The sequence below is a fragment of the Aplysia californica genome, unplaced genomic scaffold, assembly GCF_000002075.1.
Source record: "Aplysia californica isolate F4 #8 unplaced genomic scaffold, AplCal3.0 scaffold00403, whole genome shotgun sequence".
Lineage (NCBI taxonomy): Eukaryota > Metazoa > Mollusca > Gastropoda > Aplysiida > Aplysiidae > Aplysia > Aplysia californica.
This window is the reverse complement of record NW_004797673.1, coordinates 566,144-585,812: the sequence shown is the minus strand read 5'-3', so window position 1 is coordinate 585,812 and position 19,669 is coordinate 566,144. Positions and strand designations below refer to the sequence as shown.

Sequence of the window (19,669 nt, the reverse complement as noted above, 5' to 3'; positions counted from 1 at the left end):
TCTCTCTCTCTCTCTCACATACACACACACACACACACAGACATACACTCAGACACACTCTAAAAAAATACACACATAATATTCACACACCTGCACAGACATTTCTACCAAAAAAACAACAACACAAAAAAACCCTCGCAAACCGACGCATTCCAGCACATAATATTATTACTTTGTCCACCATCTCCCTCCCCTCTCCGTAGTGTCGCGCCGACTATATGGGCTCTACATAAGACCTGCAGCGGCCAAATGTGGGTTTTCAAAACAAATTGATTCCGGTTTATTGATTTATCGATTAACGCAGCTTAAGAAGGTCGAAAGAGTTAGTCCCATTTAAGAAGGTCGTCTTAGCCTGTCAGCCGTTGTTTAAAGCTGAGCGTGAGAAAAAGCACCTGCTGCGGAGAACTCTGTTACAATAATTATAATTCTCATACTTGAATAACGCAAAGTTGGGGTTCAAATCCGAGCTGGCGACTTAAGGGTATCCAGGACTCAGTTTGTGTATAGATCTAGATTATTGGGACATTTCTTTTACGTGGTGGAACGTTTGCCAATTGTCACATCGTGTATATAAAGCCCAAAATTTAGATTTTAAAAAAGACTGCAGTTAAAAAAATAAATTAAGGCACCTGTTGCTTTTTTGTTCTCGAAAAATATTTTGTTAAAATTCAAATTCCAACTGATCCCCAACAAAAAAAGCAAGAACAAATGCTTAAAAGTGTACACTCGGTAAAAGAATGAATCCCCCCACCCCTTCTTCTCTCTTCTCTATTATTCTGCTTTTTTGTGCTGAGGAGAGTTGCAGGGCTTGCCAACGATATGCTTTCTTCTAATGAAGCTATTCTCCAGTGGACACAAGCGCCCTTTTGAAACCTCATCATTTAAATTTGCAGCTTTAGTAAAGAAGACATTCCAAAGTGGGGGTGGGGGGGAGAAAGAATGAATGAAACAAAGAAAGAAACAAAGAAACAAAGAAAAAAAGAAAGAAAGAAAAAAGAAAAAGAAAGAAAGAAAAAAGAAAAAAAAAGAAAAGAAAGAAAGAAAGACAGACAGACAGAAAAAAGAAAGAGAGAAAGAAAGAAAGAAAAAAAAGCGAGAAAGAAAAAGAAAAGAGAACAAAAGAAAGAGAAATAGACAGATACGGAAAAGTCGCTTTAATGAACAGCAGCAGGTTTGTGGATAGAGGTTTGAATATCCACACGAGACATTCTTTTGTTTAAAGAAAAACAGTGATCATGAGGGGTGGAGCTGAATTGATGGGTGAGTGAGGTGAGGAGGACGGATGAATATGTGGGTCTACATATTACTCTTCTGCTATCTGCGTGTATTTGCTTGTGGTATTGAAGCAAACTAAGATTGTTTGTGCAGCATTAAAACAAATTATGAGGTTCAATTCGTTATGTTGTACCATTAGCTTAAAATCGTCTCCTTTACTCACTTTATGAGGATTCAATAAGCTGTCTAGCAAAATAGAACGGATCTTCTTTCTTCTTTGCCTTCCCTTGCTAGATCACAGGGGTAGCCAACTGATGTTTCTTCAACCTAGAGTACTAAATAATGTGTGTATATATATATATATATATATATATATATATATATATATGTGTGTGTGTGTGTGTGTGTGACCTTGTTTCTATTGCGTAAGCCCTCTTACCTTCAGGAAGCCATATTCAAATTTCAAAGGTATTCTTATATATGTTACGTAACATAACTGTTTGGAGTCATTTTAGTTTTTCGTTAGGAATCAGTGTCGAATTTTACCCGGGTGGCAGCTGAATCCTAGCTTTATAGGTTTTCAGGACCACCATGGAATCTTTAGCGCGTGCAACTTGCAATCCAATCGGGACCACCGAGATTACTTTGAACTTTTATCGAGAAAGCTAGGTGTTCGATCTGATCTACCATAAGGTCACGGGTGCGGCTGAAAGACAGCAATGGGGAGTCGGGAGTGGCAGTAGAAGGGACAGAAGTAAATGAAAAGGGAGTATAGAGGCGTGACGAGGTGTGATTTGGGGGGGGGGGCAAGAGGAAGGTTGATAAAATTTAAAAAAAGAGGAAGAGAGGACAAAGGAGAGTAGTGTTTAGAAAAAAATCACTTCGACGATAACAGGTTTTGATCCAGTGATATTTCTACTACATGTCAAACACCGCACCTCTTGACCACGACAGCCACAAAACAAAATGGATGAAACTTTTAACAGATCAATAGATGACAACAAATTTTATTTACTGAGTTGACTTTTCCTCATTTACTTCTTATTGAATGAACTAAAACTGACGAGAACCGGCAGAGATCTCTTCTACAGTGTCTTTAGGCCATTCCCAAAAGGGGGACATTTCTCGTTCAAGCATAGCAGAATTGTAAATGGGCTGACTCATGTCACGCTCATAACTGTGCCTGGTCTACAACAGGGAACTGCTGCTTTTTTCCCCTGATCCTTACTATTGTCATTTTTCTCTACTTCTTTTGTATGTTTGTCATTCTCTTGAGACCTGCTATTTTGGGGTGCCTTGATAGTCGAAGCAGACGTGTGCTGTTGAAGCTAGAGAGGTGAGCAGTCTAAGTCTGATTCCCTGTAAAGACTTCTCTGTTGACACCCATCCTTTGGCGCTCACATGACCTTATGCAGTTGCGAGCGCCGTAAAACCCTCTACTATAAAAAAAAATAGTTCTTTTTATTCATCCTAGCTTTTCCCGTAGTTAGACCTTGCTTCTAAGTATTCTACAGTCCGTGTCTTGCCATTCTGTGTGCCTGAGCTATTTTGGCTCTAAGCCAAGTTTCTATGCCTGCTTTCCATCTTAAGTTAGGTCTCCCCCTTTCTTGCCTTCTATCTTTGCTTCAAGTATAAAAATACTATGAGTCTCGTATGAATAATGGTGTTTGATATGCTCAAAGGAGTTGAAATGTACGAGTAGTTTAATTAAGTCATGGAGTTTTGATGTTTCTATATTTATTTTTCTTAGTACTTTATCTTCTTTTATTTTTCTGTCTTTGTGATAGTAATGCATTTAAAAGAAAAAATAGAGATAGTTTGGAATACGAGCTTTAATCGCTTTTAGGCAGCGCCGCGCGTTTTTGTTTTTGTGAGGATTGACTTTTTGAACTATAAAGTATCAGCGCTACATAAGCATCTGGTCAAAAGTTATAAAATAAAACGAACATCTGATCAGCCATTTGCATAAAAACATATTTCAGAAAATAATGACAGGTAAAAGAAAATATTATTATGTAAGGCGGCAGAGGAAAAAAAGTTTTCGCAGAGGGTGTTTTCGAGATAATTTTAAAAATTGAAGTCAACGAGGAGTCATCTTGAACAAATAGAGGTTTATGAATTTCTGTATCTTTTATATGGTTTCTAATTAAAAACAACCTCGAAGTCAGCGTAAAAACATGTTAATCTTATGTTTTCTTGACCTATTCCCAAATCTAACAAATGCCATCTTCACAAGATTTAGGACCAAAGAAGCGGAATTCATAGAACAATTTTAGATCGCGATGATCAGTGAATAATAATGCAACCCCATATTCACATTTTTTAAACTAGAATTGCTTCATATGAGAACTTATACATAGAAATGCTAATTGTACTTAGAATAACCTAAAATAGACGTAAATATTTGGTTGGCACATATATGGACGTCTTGACTTTAACCCTGTTTTGTTCCCCCGGGGTTGTATTTTTCACATTTTTGAATACTTCTAGTACAAAGATCTCTTTGAAACCTTCAGTATTTTTCAAAAAGTCGCTTTGACAGACTGTTATGCAAAGCGTACGGATCAGATTAACAAATACATTTCCTTTTTGTTAAGTGGTGGCACAGAGTTCCCCACGTCGTATGGGTAAGATAGCAAAACACGACGTACGGATAGGGTTAAACGCTATTTTCTGTGTTGTACGTTTTCACTACCTTACGTTATTCAAGTGAACAAAACGTTGGATCTGTCCACAATTCCGATATGTATTAAAGTGAACTTTACTTAGAAAGGTGTCCTGTAAGAGTACTTTTCGCTTCGGAGAGTTTGACGTATGTAAAGTATTCTACTGCACCGCAGCACGTATAACTTTGTGTCACGGTATTGTAGTCACAGGTGCTCGTCAATTTTTAGACATATGAAGTTATCGTCTATCAGCTTAAAGCTTGTTCATTTGTCTGGCTTTTGATACAAAAAAAGTAATTATCTGTATAAAACAAAAGTTGGGACATTTCTGATTGAAGGAGATGAGATCGCTTGGATTCAGAGGTAAAATCAGCGAGAAAATGGCCGCCAGAGTTTGGTAACTTTCAAAGCTTGAGGGTACTAAGGAGCTGCAAATTTACTTCTTTCTATGCCTCTAATCAACGTTTTTCAATACCATTAACACAGGCAGGTGTTTCACATGGACGTAAAAGGTATTGAGCAACAAAAAAAAAGGGAGGGGGGGGGAGGGGGGAATCAATACAAATTACCAAACAGGCGGGAAAATGACGATTTCTTCGATTTTATTACTTTGACGAAAGCCTTATTTAACTATGATGACACACATAATGTATTGAATGTACGATTCTATCGTTCAGAGCAAAGCGAAAGCTGTTAACTTTTGTACTAGGAAGTATTAATAACCTTTTCACCTTGGTACTTGGCATTTTGAACAGTTTGTGTTTAATCGCTCATTCAACAGCAACAGATCATATAAGAGGAGGTAACTCAGAATATAAACGTCCTTAGCTTCACATGACTTTGCACAACAGGAGGGCAGCCTTGAAAACTAAATGACGTCTGCCTCAAAATCAGTGAAACCCCATGAAGGTAGTCAAACCTAAGAGGAAAAATATAATAATATGTTATATAAATATATAATATATATATTTTTTTTTTAAATTTTTTTTTAAAATACGTATATTATTATAATACATAATAATTGGTACATTGAGAGAAAAAATAATAAAGAAATATAAAAAACCCAAGAACAAAACATTCCAGGACTATCTTGCAATTTGCTTTCCGTACCGATCAAATTGTCGGAATCGTATTTAGAGAAAAGGTCAAGCTAAAAATAGCAACAGATTACAAGGAGAATGACAATATTTTCCCAAGTCCTTATGGCTTTTCCATGTTCTTCAGTAAGTATAGGGCGATGGTTCTGGGCCCTAATCCCGCCTCCTTCGCCTTTGTATATCGTGTATATCCAACTGTATTTGTCAACGTATATGGAGGCCGTGGAGGATAATGGTAGTATCTATCTATCTATCTATCTATCTATCTATCTATCTATCTATCTATCTATCTATCTATCTATCTATCTATCTATCTATCTGCCAAGACGTGAGTGCATGTGTTTGTGTGTTTGTGTGGAGGTGTTTTGGTATGTTTTCGTATTCACTTATAATTATTATTGGGAAACGGTACCATAGATATTGTAACCATACACCAAAGACCCAAAGTTGAAACCTTAAATACGTGAGAGTTCCAGTACAATATAGTACTTAGAATCTGTCTCCAAATATCAAAATCTCTTGTCAAAATTATTTGAATTAGATCGAACCAGTAGTACAGGTAGTGGTTGACGTTATCAGCTGCGTGAGTGGTGGTAATGTCAGAATGACAGATCGATCGTGTTTCCACGTATGTTCAATAATATAGGTTCAATCTTCTAACGGTCCTTATGCTCAATGGTTGAAGAGCTTTGAAAAAAAACACGACGTGGTGGGAGTGGGTATTGGTCTTACAAGTAACCAACTTTGGATGACGTCAATAGTCAGTGGAAGGGTGTAAGTATTTAAAATGAAAATACGATGACACCTGTTTCTGTATTTCTTTTCCTGCGGTATACAAAGCTTTAGCGTGTCTAAAAGAACTTGGGGAAGAAATCAGAAGTGCAATTGAGAAAAGCTGATCTGTTTGTATAATCGGGGTGATCAAATAACACAAACAGGAACATGACATTTTGACTAACGCTACGTTGTCGTATTTATTTTTTTAAAGTGTAAAATCACTTTACTTTTTCCATTTCCACTTTATTTCTTTTCAGTTTTTCCTGCCCTTTTCAATTCCTTTACCGATCATGATTTAAGTACCCGGGTCGTGAAAAAACGAAATGACATTTAATCTATGCAGATTTTTGCCTAAATGGAATTTTGATGACTCCAGCGACTACGGTAATTGGGAACAAGAATCAAAAGAAACATTTAGCAGACGAAGGTTGTCCCAAAATAACAAGAACGAATGAGATATAAATGGGAAAGCTCTGTCGGGTTTTTTTTCTGCCCTGCATAATGTGATCATTTCGTACTCTTTTTTCGTATTTGAAAAAAAATGTAGCAAGAGGGGAAAGGGAACGCGGATGGGGATTGGGGTGTGGGGTTAAGTACCTGAATGTCAATGTCTATAGACAAGAACAAGTTTGCTTTTAGTATTGATATTATGTTCTACCTGAAGAATTATTAAAGCAGCCCTGTAAGGGTAAGCACTCGTGTTGCCTTGGAAGCGCCTCCATCTTGAACGCCAATCCTTAAAATAGAATTAATCGGCGTACTTATTACATCAAGCTAGTTCTCTGACGTTTGTCGTTTCGGAAGTTCTGAAGGCATACGAGGCATAAGAAGACGAGTGTCTCCGTTTTACTGATCTCTTCGGGAGTACTGTGCAATTTTGGAAAGTGGTCACTTGTTTATTCTCTGATGTCTGAGAAACCCGCCCAGGATCGCCCTCGAGTGCGGTTCAATTTCATGGAGCGCCGAGGGATGAATCCTTTGGATACTCTGTCTCCTCGAGTGCTGTGGCCAAAACTCAGACCACTGCCCCCTTTGCCGGAGGTGAGGTTGCCCTACTTTTGGGCTCATAAAACCCTGTTTAAGCTGGAACCAACGGGTATACATTTTCATCAATGCCATCATTTTAACGAGCTATTGAGTCATTGTCTGGTGGGTGTGAGAATAATATAATCTTGTATGTCCGTCTAATTACTTCTTTTACGTATCGCTACCTCAGAATTACAAAGTTCTATCTGACCCTTTTGGGCCGTTTTCAGTTGCTAAAACCCTGAGGTCTGAAATAAAATGTTCTATCTGCTCAATAAAAATTGTAAGTTTATTCGGAGTCATTATCAAGATATTAAAAGAATTGCAATCGAAAAAGCTTGACATGATTTCGAACTCCAAATCTTTGATGTCAAATTTCTCAAAACCTAGTACTGTGCAGATAGAACTTTGTAATTCCAATGTAACGATGTGTGCTATCACCCCCCCCCCCCCAATCGACACGTTTAGATCATTCTAGGAAGCAGGCTTCAACCATGCCTGTCAGGACTAAAAGGGATACACAAATCCAGAAGAAAGACCGAGATGCTCCATAAACATTCTCTCAACCCAGGAATCGATCTGGTATCTCTTGCCTACGACGGCAAATAGCTTGTATAATCCGCTACACTATAATTGCCTGTCATGAAAACCTGTTTAAAGCAAAAATCAACGGGTACATTATTGTTTTTTAATAACACCGTTAGTACAAGCCAATCAGCCATTGTCAGCGGTGTGGGATTTAATTTGGTGCGCCCGTCCAATGACTATTCGTATGGTTGAGATATTTATGTGTGTTTACTTCCACCCTGGAATCGAACTCGGATCTCCTGCGCAAGATAATGAAGTATAGTATGAAGTACATAACTGCTACGGCATAGACGCACGACTTTCATCCCGGCAAGATGGAGAAGAGCACCAGATATAAGTTTATACGACAGGGATACAAAATGCGGACTGTAAGATTTTATAGCAGTACGATTTCTTAAATGGCAGCTTGAAAACTAAATTTAAGATCTTGATTCTGATAAGGAGCTATTTTGAATTGGAAGGCATTTTATAAAATTCAAACTGCTGCAGGGTAAAGCAAACAAACAAACAAAAAGAAAACGTTTTAAAATCTGTTTTGTCCAGTATTTCTGTCTTTGTGGAGGGACACTGTTCCCTTTTCCAAATTATTGAGTTTGTCTGATAGGCAAAGTCAAAGTACGTTCTTTCTTTCTATCGAAGCGTTATCTGTCCACTTCAGGATGTAGCTCTCAAACAATGTCTCCACTCTGTCCTACTAGCTGTTCTCCGTGTCCAGGTTGTACATGTCCGCTCTCTAATATCATCTTGCTATCTTTTTCTGGTCTTCCTCTTGATCGGTTCTTGTTCTTGCTCTTCATACACTGCATCTTTTTGTTCATTTGTTATCTTTCCTTCTACCAATTTGAGTGACCCGTCCATTCCTATTAATTGTTGGAGTCTAAATTTGCAGGGTTTTTTCACCTCATGTTTTCTACTTTTGGATTTTTTATGTGCATATTTAATCTTGCAATCTCAAGCTCAGCATCATTCTTTCAATTGCTTTTTGTGCTTTCAGTTATGATATTTCTGATAATTGGCCAGGTTTGAAACCCATAGCTTATTACAGGGAATAGTCACGATTGAAAACTTGTCCTTTTTAGAGATATTTGCCGATTTTGACTTGCAAATATTAACCTGTATCGTCCAGACTCCGAGCCTCGTGTATCCTTCTGTTTACTCCAGGTTTTATCATTAACATTGTGTCAGTTTAGTGCTTTAAATTCTCCATTTATGACTGTCACTACAGATTAATAAGGCCTCCATGCCATACCATTCCATACCGTACCTTGCCATACCGTACCGTACAGTACCCTACCCTAACCTTTCCCTACAATACCCTACCCTACCATTCTCTACCCTACCCTACCCTACCCTAAAACAACTGCTTCAGTGTGCAGTTTCGTTGAGCAAACTTGCATTGGAATAAAAGTGCTCAAGACACTGTACTTTTGGAAAGTGTTAGAAATGGAGGGGGAAGGGGGGATACAGAACAAACGAAAACAGACAGCGACTGGGAACAAATTTGATAGAAAAACATCAAAAATTGCAGGAAAGACCAAAAATTAAAGAAAAGAAGAGAAAGGAAGACACTCTCTCTCTCTCTCTCACACACACACACACACACACACACACACACACACACACACACACACACACACAGAGAGAGAGAGAGAGAGAGAGAGAGAGAGAGAGAGAGAGAGATAGAGAGAGAGAGAGAGAGAGAGAGAGAGAGAGAATGACGTAGAATGAGGACAGACAGACGGGCAGGCAGGCGAACAGAAAAAAGGAATATTGCCAAGTCAGTTTCTGTCGCGCTTAAGACATATTATTATATTATGATAACTTTTGTTCGGTCTTGGACGTAGAACACTTATAGCTTTGCGGAAAATACATCAAAAGAAGGAAATATGAAGGAGTTGGGGTGGGGTGGGGTGCTTCAATAGAGACACGGTATCGCACTTTGGAAGGACAGGTGTTCGATGTCCTCAGCCCAGAAATCCCGTTTTTTCACGAGAGAGAAAAATGCTTCAATTATTCATTTACAAATTGTACTTACGTGGTGCTTGATTTATTTCTTGCATTTTTCAACACCTGAATTATTTTTAAATTGCAGATCGGCCAAATATTGTTAATTCACAAGTAGGCAACCACGAATACAGAGTAAGGAAATGCAAATCAAGAAAAGTAAAAATTTTGGGCTTACCACATCTGAATAGCCGGTCGATGTTATATTTAATGTTATACATGTATATGGTGCAGTCATAATAACCATGACACTTCCATTTCCTCTCTTTCTAAGATTCATGAATTACCTTCTTTGGAGAGGAAGAAAACTGCAAGTAATGCCAACAAAATCGCGACAGGTAAGTGTAAAAATACTTTTCGAGAAAACGAAACAAAAGACAATTAAACATGACAAGCAGCGAAGAAGGTAGAATTGGTGAAATCGAGCAATGGCCCCATAACGTATATCACGTTAGATTAGTTTAGTTTAGTTTAGTTTAGTTTAGTTTAGTTTAGTTCAGCTTAGTTTAGTTTAGTTTAGTTTAGTTTAGTTTAGTTTAGTTTAGTTTAGTTTAGTTTAGTCTAGTTTAGTTTAGTTTGGTTCAGCTTAATTTAGTTTAGTTTAGTTTAGTTTAGTTTAATCTAGTTTAGTTTAGTTTAGTTCAGCTTAATTTAGTTTAGTTTAGTTTAGTCTAGTTTAGTCTAGATTTGTTTAGTATTATAGCACTCGCAAAATTGTAGGTCATATTAGAGGTTTTACTGGACAGTAACGTACAAAGAAAAGGGAGTGGAGGGAGGGGGAGGGGTGCGTATGGTAGACGTTTGATAGGCAAGTAGGAGGAAACTACATTACAGAGCCCTCAAACAATCCTATTTATATTACCTACAATGGTGGAAATGTTAAAATCCAAATCAATGCTTCCAACTATAAAAATAGAAGTTTTTACACCCTATAGACACTATTTAGATAATCATTTAGGAGACAGGCTTCGACCCCCACCTGTCTGGGCCAACCCATGCTGTGAGAGATACAATGTCCTTGCAGAAAGACATAGGTGCTAAAAATGTTTTTTTCCAGAATGCGAATCGAACTTGATTGGATCTTCGGAGTGAGACAGGGAAGCGCCTAACCACTACAGCACAGGCATACGAATTCACAGATTAATAAAAACCATTATCATACATTAGAAAAATGGGAGAAAGTGAGAAAGGAGAATAGAGGTCTCTCCTCAATGCTTTGAGCATGAAATAGACTCCAGAAGTTCAATCAGCAGAGGGACAAAGGGCATGTTGTGGCACGTTCAAAAAATCAAAAACAATTCAGAAGCATTCATTTGCATACTTCACTGTGTGCGTATTGTTGCCTACCTCTTTAAGCTTAAGATACAGAAACACAGAATCAAAAAATCAGAATGAATAAAGAAGATATTCTCCAATTACATGCCACAAAACAGCACGTCTTCAAACGTTGTCGATTAAGCAGAATGTGCGTCCTTATTGAGTTAAAATTTCCTTTTTCTTTGTTTCCGCAGCCACCTGGCTCGGTTTGCTCACAGCAGCAAGTGTCACGAAAATCGTCGTAGGTGAGTACGTGTTTTGTGTGTCAATGTGGTGAAACCAGGCTCTCGTCGAAACGATGCTTGTCCGTTTTTTAAAAACTAATTCTGCTTGTGACATCAGGCGATCCCAAAGTCCAACATCTCAGTTGCTGTTGAAGGTAAATGGATGTTTTTGTTCTTAAACAAGAATAACGAACACGATTTAAGATGTGATAAAAAACTCCATATCCCCCCCCCCAAAAAAAAGAGCCTAAAACAACCATGTTGGTAATTCAGAGTGTTTTTGTGTATGTCTTCTGAGGTCATGTCCTACTTGATTTAATGTAAACGCAACATTAAATATATATATATATATATATATATATATATATATATATATATATATATATATTAAGACCTTTCACTTTCACTTATTATTCTGGTTTTGCTTCTTTCGTCTTTTCTCGTTGATTATAGAAACACAGTAAAGTGTTATAGCCAAGTCATTTAACCCAATCTGATACTCGTCTATGTGATCATGTCCGTTATGTGAACAGTTGGCCACGCCCACCTTAATATACGACTTTCTTTTCAACTTCCCCCTTTGGTAAAACACATGTAAATGCAATATTTAGTTTTATCTATCTCGAAAAGAGGATTACCCCCCCCCCCCCGGAGCGGTGCTACTGACTAAAGTATCTTTAGGCCATTCCCAAAGAGGTGACTTTAACCTGTTCTTATGCACAGTAGAATTGTAATTGGGTTGATTCATCGATGTCATGCTCTTAACTGGGCCTAAACTGCAACATGGAACTGCTGCTTTTTCTTTCCTAATCCGTACTATCGTCATTTCTTCCTCTACTTCTTTTGTATGTTTGTCACACTCTTGTGACCTGGTATTTCCGGGGTGCCTTCTTAGACAAAGCAGACCTTGTGCTGTTGTAGCTAGAGAGGTGAGCAGAGTAAGTCTGATTCCCTGTAAGGACTTTTCTGTTGACATCTACACCTCAATATGACCTTATGCAGTTACGAGCGCAGTAAAACCTCAACTGAAACAAACAAAAAAGACGATTTAAAGTTACAAATCAAATTCCCCATTTATAGCTGCGAGAGGCACTGGAGAGTTACCTGCCTTCACAACTAGTCCTTTACAAAGCCTGTAACTTTAAAGTATCATTTCTCTAATGGTATTTGTCACTCCTCATATTATGTTATATGTGAGGCAGCGTGGTGGAATCAGGCTCTCGTTAAAATAATCAAAGTGAAGAAACTTGCATTTTTCTGCAGGTTTGTCCATTTTTATCAAACTTTTGTTTTTTTAGCTCAACACCGTTCATGCCCATTAAAGAGCTCATTTTTCTGTGGATTTTTCTGAAAAGCTTTGATTAAAGGCACAAAAATATACATTTTCAGTTACAACAGACTCTTAAGCTAAGGAAATAACTAATCTTTGGCGGCCATTTTCTCACTAATTTTACCTCTGAAAACAGGTGATCTCCACCTCCTTCTTTCGCAAATATCTCGATTTGTATTCAAGATCAATGGATATTTTTTTCATCCAAATAAGGACAAGTGAACAAGCTTTAAGATGATACCAATAACTCTACTTGCCCAAAATTTGACGAGAGCCTGATTCCACCACGCTGCCTCACATATATTATATAATATAATAATATCAATATTTAAATACATTTCCCGCTTAGGTTCCTTGTACGTTGATGGAGGATGTCTGGGCTTCAGTCTCTTGCCGTACTACCTCATCATTGGCGGGATCTTGGCTCTGATCCCAGCTTGCATCGCTGTGCTCGCTTCCTTCTACAAGAAGTCACGTGACTTGGAGGATTTTTGGGACTTGTTAGGAAAACTCTTCATCGTATCTATAGCCCTGATGATTGCTGGTACGTTGATTTTGTCTTGGTGGTGTTTTTTTTTTGTGTGTGTTTTTTTTGCGTGTGTTTTATGTGTGAAAGTTTAAGTACAATAAAAAAAAAAATTATACAAATACTGTTGCGCGCATCATATGAATTTATACATAATAATAAAAATTATTAGATATTGGGCGGTGTCATTACGGTATGAAAAAGGCAAGGGCTGATCAGGGAAGCATTCTGTGATAGGTGGAGGTTAGAGCAGGTTCGGATATATTCTTTGCATAATATGACAACTCATTGTACATGTATTATGGTACTGAAAACAGTAGTAACAATGGTAGCAAAGTTAAAATGATTTTTCATTAGATTCCAAGATATTGAACCTCTTCATTTTTAGTAGGCTACATTTTGTGGTTTGCATTGCTCAATGGCATACATGGATCCGATCATTTAATAAATTATGTTAGATGCATGTAAAAAGGTGAAATACAAAAAAAAGTTTTAAAAAAGAAACGATTATTGAAAAATAGCTTGCTCTGGGGTTGTTTTTTTTTTTTTTTTTTACGCATTCGTTTCCCATACAGCGCATCTAATTTCACCATTGACTTGTATCATCATAATTATATTCTCTGACTTATTACCGGTACACTTTGGAACGCATCGTTTGACTCAAAAATGAAATTCAAAGGGGGGAGGTGTAACACGCCCTCGGCTGTAGCGAGCCTGATGGTACATAATTTATTTTGAGGAAATGACACGGCCTACAATAATGCACATATTTCACGGAGTTTTTGTTATATTTTGTATTTGCGTGGTTCTTTGTCTGTTTGCTTTTTGTTTAAGAGTAATAGTGGCAGCCATGATAATGCACGGTCCAGGATTAGAAATTTATGGTGCTCAGGATTAGCTAGTTTCAAAGTGACTGCTGTGCCTTTTAAAGAAAAGTTTGTTATAAGCCAAGAGACTTGGTAGTGATATTTGAGTGTAGAAAATGTGAAAGGAAAAGGAAAGGGATTAGAAGAAAAGGGGGTAGAGCGGAGAGAATGAAGAAGAAGAAGAAAAAGAAGAAGAAGAAGAAGAGGAAGAAGAAAAAGAAGAAGAAGAAGAAGAAGAAGAAGAAGAAGAAGAAGAAGAAGAAGAAGAAAACACAAGCTACTTGGAAGTTTTGCAAAAGCGCAAAGAGCATTGTACTTTATGGAAGTGCGTTGTACAAATGTTTAAAATTATGAGGAGGACGGTGAGGAAGGGAATAAAAAGAGGGAGAAGGGGGAGGATTAGGAAGTGGAGGAGGGGGGCAAAGTCAAAACAACTTCATCGCTAATGTATTAATTGATACAACACCTTTCTCCTTCGTCTACCCTCACCCCTTTTTTTCCAAACACAGCCACAATCTACATTCTTGTCAGCGCCTCAAGAGTGACCAGCCTTGACCGCCTCTGTACTGACCAGTGGGTCCCGGTGTTCGGCTTCTGTATCTTGGGTGCTGATTGGATCTTGTTCGCGCTTTTCTTCCGACTGTTCTGTGTCAACACCGTCTCCGAATCCACCCAAGTGTCCGCCTTCCAACAAGACGAGTTCGGCCACGAGGAGTCGCCGTTTTACCTGTGGAAACAGCGTCACAATGAGAGCTTCTGAAACATCCGAGGACACTTAAAAACATGAACAAACAAAAAAGAAAGGAATAAACAACTACTGTCAGAATTGTTCAAGATATTCGCCTATTGTCGAGGAGCGAGGAGAAAAGTGACCTAGACAGGTGCATTTTTAAAAAAGTGTTATTATAATAAATTGAAAGCACAAGAGTGGGATCAGTAAGTGGTCGTTTGTACATTATGTTGTTTTCTTGGATAGTTTGTCGTTATATCAAGATCAAATCTAATTATTCAATGTGGTCTACGGTGCTGTAAGAAAGCCATGGGATGATCTAGCACAGTGCTGCTCAACCCTTTTTTTTAACAGCGCGCTTTTTTTTACTACTTTTCAGAGGCTACAGTTTTCGTACCACCGACTTACTCGTACATATTATGCATTTCAGGTAGGGCATCAAGTTAAATGACACACGTCACTATTCGGGTGACCCCCCCCCTCTCCCGCTCACCTAAGTTTTATTACAAAATCGTTCTCTAGTGGGCGATGACGCCAAGGTAGGCAAGCATCAATCTAGAAGTACATGTGCGCTACTGTCTCTCGCTGACTTTGTCCTGTGGAAGATAGAGAAGTTGACATCCACCCCTTGGCGTTCATATCACCTTATGCAGTTGCGAGCACCGTAAAACCTCTATTAAAACTAAAACTTAAACTGTCTCTGATCAAAAGTTCTGGCGGCTTCTGTGGGCAGCTATTGTTGTTCCTTGTGGTGAACACTGCTCTTGGGGAAAGCAAAGGGTAACCACAACGCTTTACTAAGTTTACATCAATGACATTGATTTAGGTTTGATATTTTGGACACATTATACACGCAGAGGAGTGTCATTTGTATACAGTCAAATTATCTTAAATGTGTAGTAATATATTATTATCATTATTTGAAATAGGATGTGGAAGAAAGCACAGATTTGAGGGGGAAAGGGGGCAGAGAGGGAGCTGGAAAAGGCGAGGGAAGAAGAAGAAGAAAAAGAAGAAAAAGAAGAAGAAGAAGAAAAAGAAGAAGAAGAAGAAGAAGAAGAAGAAGAAGAAAAAGAAGAAGAAGAAGAAGAAGAAGAAGAAGAAGAAGAAGAAGAAGAAGAAGAAGAAGAAGAAGAAGAAGAAGGATAAGGAGGAGGAAAATAGAGGCAAAGGATGTGGGGGGGGGGGGGGGAACAACGATTAATATTTCATATTATAATTTGATACTTGAATTCAAGAGCAAGTTGGTTCTGGATGATTTCAAAACATCAAATCACCCCATCACAAAAAGTTCTAGTAAGACGTATGTTTCAACACATTTATTCACCATTTCCTGATATACAACCCAAATCAGACCCTCATGTAGGTACCTAGATGACCCGGAAACAGAAATTAAGTAGCCTAACGTGTTTGAGATGCACGCCAATCTTTTTCAAAACTTCCTAGCACGGTTCGTTATTTTGTTTAATGCATAATAGTAATTTTTTAATATATTGTCTTTGCATAATGACAGTACTCCACGCATAATTATTATTTTTCTTCTTGTTCTCTCTCTCTCTATCTATCTATCTCTCTCTCTCCCTCTCTCTCTCTCTGACTCTCTCTCTCTCTCTCTCTCTCTCTCTCTCTCTCTCTCTCTCTCTCTCTCTCTCTCTCTCTCTCTCTCTCCGTCTCTCTCATTCTCTGTCAGTGCCTGCCCTTTCCCTATTGTCCTTTTCAGTCTCGGACGGCTACTTTCAGTCACATAACTTAAGATAATATGATTATGTATAGATTGTGAAGCGCACAGAGCTTGCTGTTGACAGGAGATTTGTGCTATACAAAAGCTATCTCTTATCATTTACCTGAAAACGACAATGTACAAAGTAAAAGCAGGATCAAATTAGTTCTCAAACACCCTGTGTCCTCTTTATTACACATAATAAGGACTATTATTGCTGAATGCCACAAAACCTTGATTTGCTGACGAACGGTCTGGAAGATCGGATAGGTAGAGAAAGCTAGACGGTATACTCTTGTAATCGGCTTGTTGACTTTCTCATGATCTGAGTGTGTCACTGAATCCCCAGAAGTACTGTTTGTGTGTATTCTCGTTTATACGTATACATGTACCATGTTTATTTGAGAGTGGTTAAGAAGATTAGGAAGCATATACACACACGTGTGTGTGTGTGTGTGTGTGTGTGTGTGTGTGTGTGTGTGTGTGTGTGTGTGTGTGTGTGTAAGCGTTCATGTTTGTGTGTGTGTGTGAGTGTAAGCTAAAATATCAGATTCATTGTGTGTGTGTGCTTTTGTGTTCGCGAATGTGTGTATGCCTGTGTGTGTCGTCCTCTTTGCACATGTTTGTGCAGAAGGTCAGAGCTTTACGGGGAGGAATGGAATAGTATTGTGGGCAGGGGATTGGGGGATGGGTTGGGGGTGAGCAGAGGAGTTAAGTTTTTGAAGGGGGAGGAAGAAGGAAACGTTGTTTTTTTTCTATTTTGACTTGAGATTATGTCCAAGGTAAGTAACTGCGAAATGGGCAGGGAAAAAATCGACGTAATATAATAATATTATAATTTTCTTTGGAAATTAGGATGAAGTACGGGACAATAATGTTATTACTAATAAAGCAAAAATTATTATTTTTCTTCACCGTTTCTGTTGCTATTGTTATGATTGCCAGTATTGTCATTACTGTCATTATTATACTTTCCACAATAAATAAGAAGAATAAAGATAATAATAATATTAATTATAATAGTAGTAATAATGTTAATAATTATAATAACAATGATAATAATAATAATAGAAAAGTAATTATAATGTATAAATTATTATTATTATTATTATTATTATTATTATCATTACTGTTGTTATTATTATCATTACTGTTATGGCTAAATTAATACAATATTCTGACTCTTTATCATTATTATTATTATTATTATTATTATTATTATTATTATTAATATTATTATTATTATTATTATTATTATTATTCTATTTTTTAAAATTATTATTATTGTCATTATTTTTATTATTATTATTTTCATTATTTTAACATTATCATTATAAGTAATATTATTAATATTTTTCTCATTATTATTATTACTATCTTTATCTATCAGGCTTTTATATCATGATTGCTATTATTTTCATAATTGCTAGCTATCATGGTCATTATGACTGCTATTATTATGTTCACTATCCTCCTCTACACAGATCTTGAACCTGTTTTGTAACTTTCTATCCGACGACCCCTTGGTGACAAGGACACTTCTTATTCCAAGCCATATACCCATAATATTACATGTATCAAATACAACGGTGTACTTTGTACGCAGACAACGACAAGAAAGTACTTGACATTTATTGGAATTATATTATTATTGAAATCAACCTAGACCGTTAAATATTTATGATTCGAAAAAACTGGGACTAATTAATCAGCTAATAATATTACAATAACCGTTATAACAAAAAAAAATGCAGTTTCGGTTTTAGATATTGAAGAAATATCAATAATGAAAATGTTAATCGGTATCTAACTTACGTTTTAATTCACAGCGAGCATTGGTCACAGATTAGGTTAAAGGAAAATACTATTTTTAAATTTAAAAAACCGTTATCATTTCCCTGAACATTTTATTTACCGTTTTCTGCCCAACAGCTTGGGGCAAAAATGAAAGAAAAAAAAAAAGCAGGTGAAAAGTTGGGATAAGGCAAAAACAAAATATTTTCCCAAAGAAGTGAGGTCGATCGTCCTTTTTATCCTAGATTGATACAATCAGAGAGTAAATGCCCATAGGTAGCCTAAAGGGTATGATGCGCGTCTGCGGTGTAGGTACTTGGGGTGTTTCTTGAATTTAAAAGCTTTAAAAATATGTGTGGTACCGTGGTGAGATCAGGAACTCGTTAAAATATTGAAATCGAAGATACCGACAGTTTCCCGCCTGTCGTGCATTTAAAAAACATAGATTTTCTTTTCTTTTTCTGGTTGTTGTTTTTGGTTGCTGTTTCCTTTTCTTTTTTTAACTCAACACTTATACTGTCCATTTCAAAACACAGTCCTATGTGGATTGTATTGAAAAACAGTGATCAAAATCACACAGAATGTACATCTGCAGTTTCCAAGGACACTATAGTGTTGAAAATCTCCAAAATTTGGCGGCCAATTTCTCATTAATTTTACCCCAGACAGCAGTCAAACCGTACCTCTTTTAATCACGAACATCTCTACTTCCATTCAACGCAGATTTGAATTTCGTTTCATCAAAACAAAGACACTTGAACAATTTTAAGATGACACCAATAACTCCAATATATATCCAGAAATGTATGAGGGCCTGATTCCACCACGTCGTAAAATATTATCTCCATATCTATTTGATCTATTTGCCTTGTCTCATTATAAGTCGACCATATATTTTAACTGGACATTTCAATTTACATAGTTTAATAATTTCACAAACTTTCTTGAGTGAAGAAGAGGCCAACCTAAAACTAGCTGTTCTGTCTCCTAAAAACGTACAATTACCTCAGAATTTAAAAGAAACTACGTGTATAATATATAATCATATTTTCTTATGTTATTTGTATGATATTCTGACACAGTTTACACCGAGTCGGTGTGAAGGTTATCCTTTAATATTAGCATATTATTCAGGTGACTGTGTAGCATTTGCAATTCGCCAATGTCCAACTTTAACCGTGTATGTGCGTGAACGTTGACTTACACATAATATTATGTAAAAAAAAAATTAAAAACCACGCCAATTTTTTCTTATTATGTACCAGAATCGCTCGACATTTTTTTGGAGTAGTTTATATTTCATAGTCTCGTCAATCGTAATGGAAAATAACATAATTAGAGACCAATGTTTTTTATTTCATTTTTTGTTTGTTTTGTAAGGAAGGTGCTGTGGGGTAGGAGTCGACTTTATTTGGCAGATACACAGTTACAATTGGACACTGATGAGATTTTTTTTAAATGATGTGCCAGTGAAACTTTTACTTTTATAGAGATGTTATTCCCTGAAAATAGAATAGATACACACCGTATTGATTCTCGTGATTTATATAATCATTCCAAATGCAAATCCATTGTGCCTATGAATGAAATAAAAATAATGTGTTCTGTAAATAAAAAAAGCGTTTGCAGTTTACTCGTTGTGTTTCAAAATGTATTGATTTTTTTCTCTATGAATCTTATTAACTAAGAAACGCAGAGAATTCTTGAGATGTAATAAGTTTGAGGCATTTTATGATTGAATGCACATTTTGTGTCCTAGGTATACTCACCAAAGATTATTATATTTATA

General features: G+C 36.9%; 1 protein-coding gene across 1 annotated transcript in view; it reads left to right on the top strand.

The window, feature by feature from the left end:
- Nucleotides 1-15,426, top strand: part of LOC101861141 — a 20,461-nt gene extending 5,035 nt beyond the window's left edge. Inside the window, exons 3-6 of the mRNA XM_005104081.3 lie at nt 9,648-9,711; nt 10,885-10,935; nt 12,594-12,788; nt 14,146-15,426. Of these exons, the coding sequence (XP_005104138.1) occupies nt 9,648-9,711; nt 10,885-10,935; nt 12,594-12,788; nt 14,146-14,396 (561 nt within the window). The 3' untranslated portion in view covers nt 14,397-15,426. The remainder of the gene's footprint in view (nt 1-9,647; nt 9,712-10,884; nt 10,936-12,593; nt 12,789-14,145) is intronic.
- Nucleotides 15,427-19,669: the final 4,243 nt, after the last annotated feature.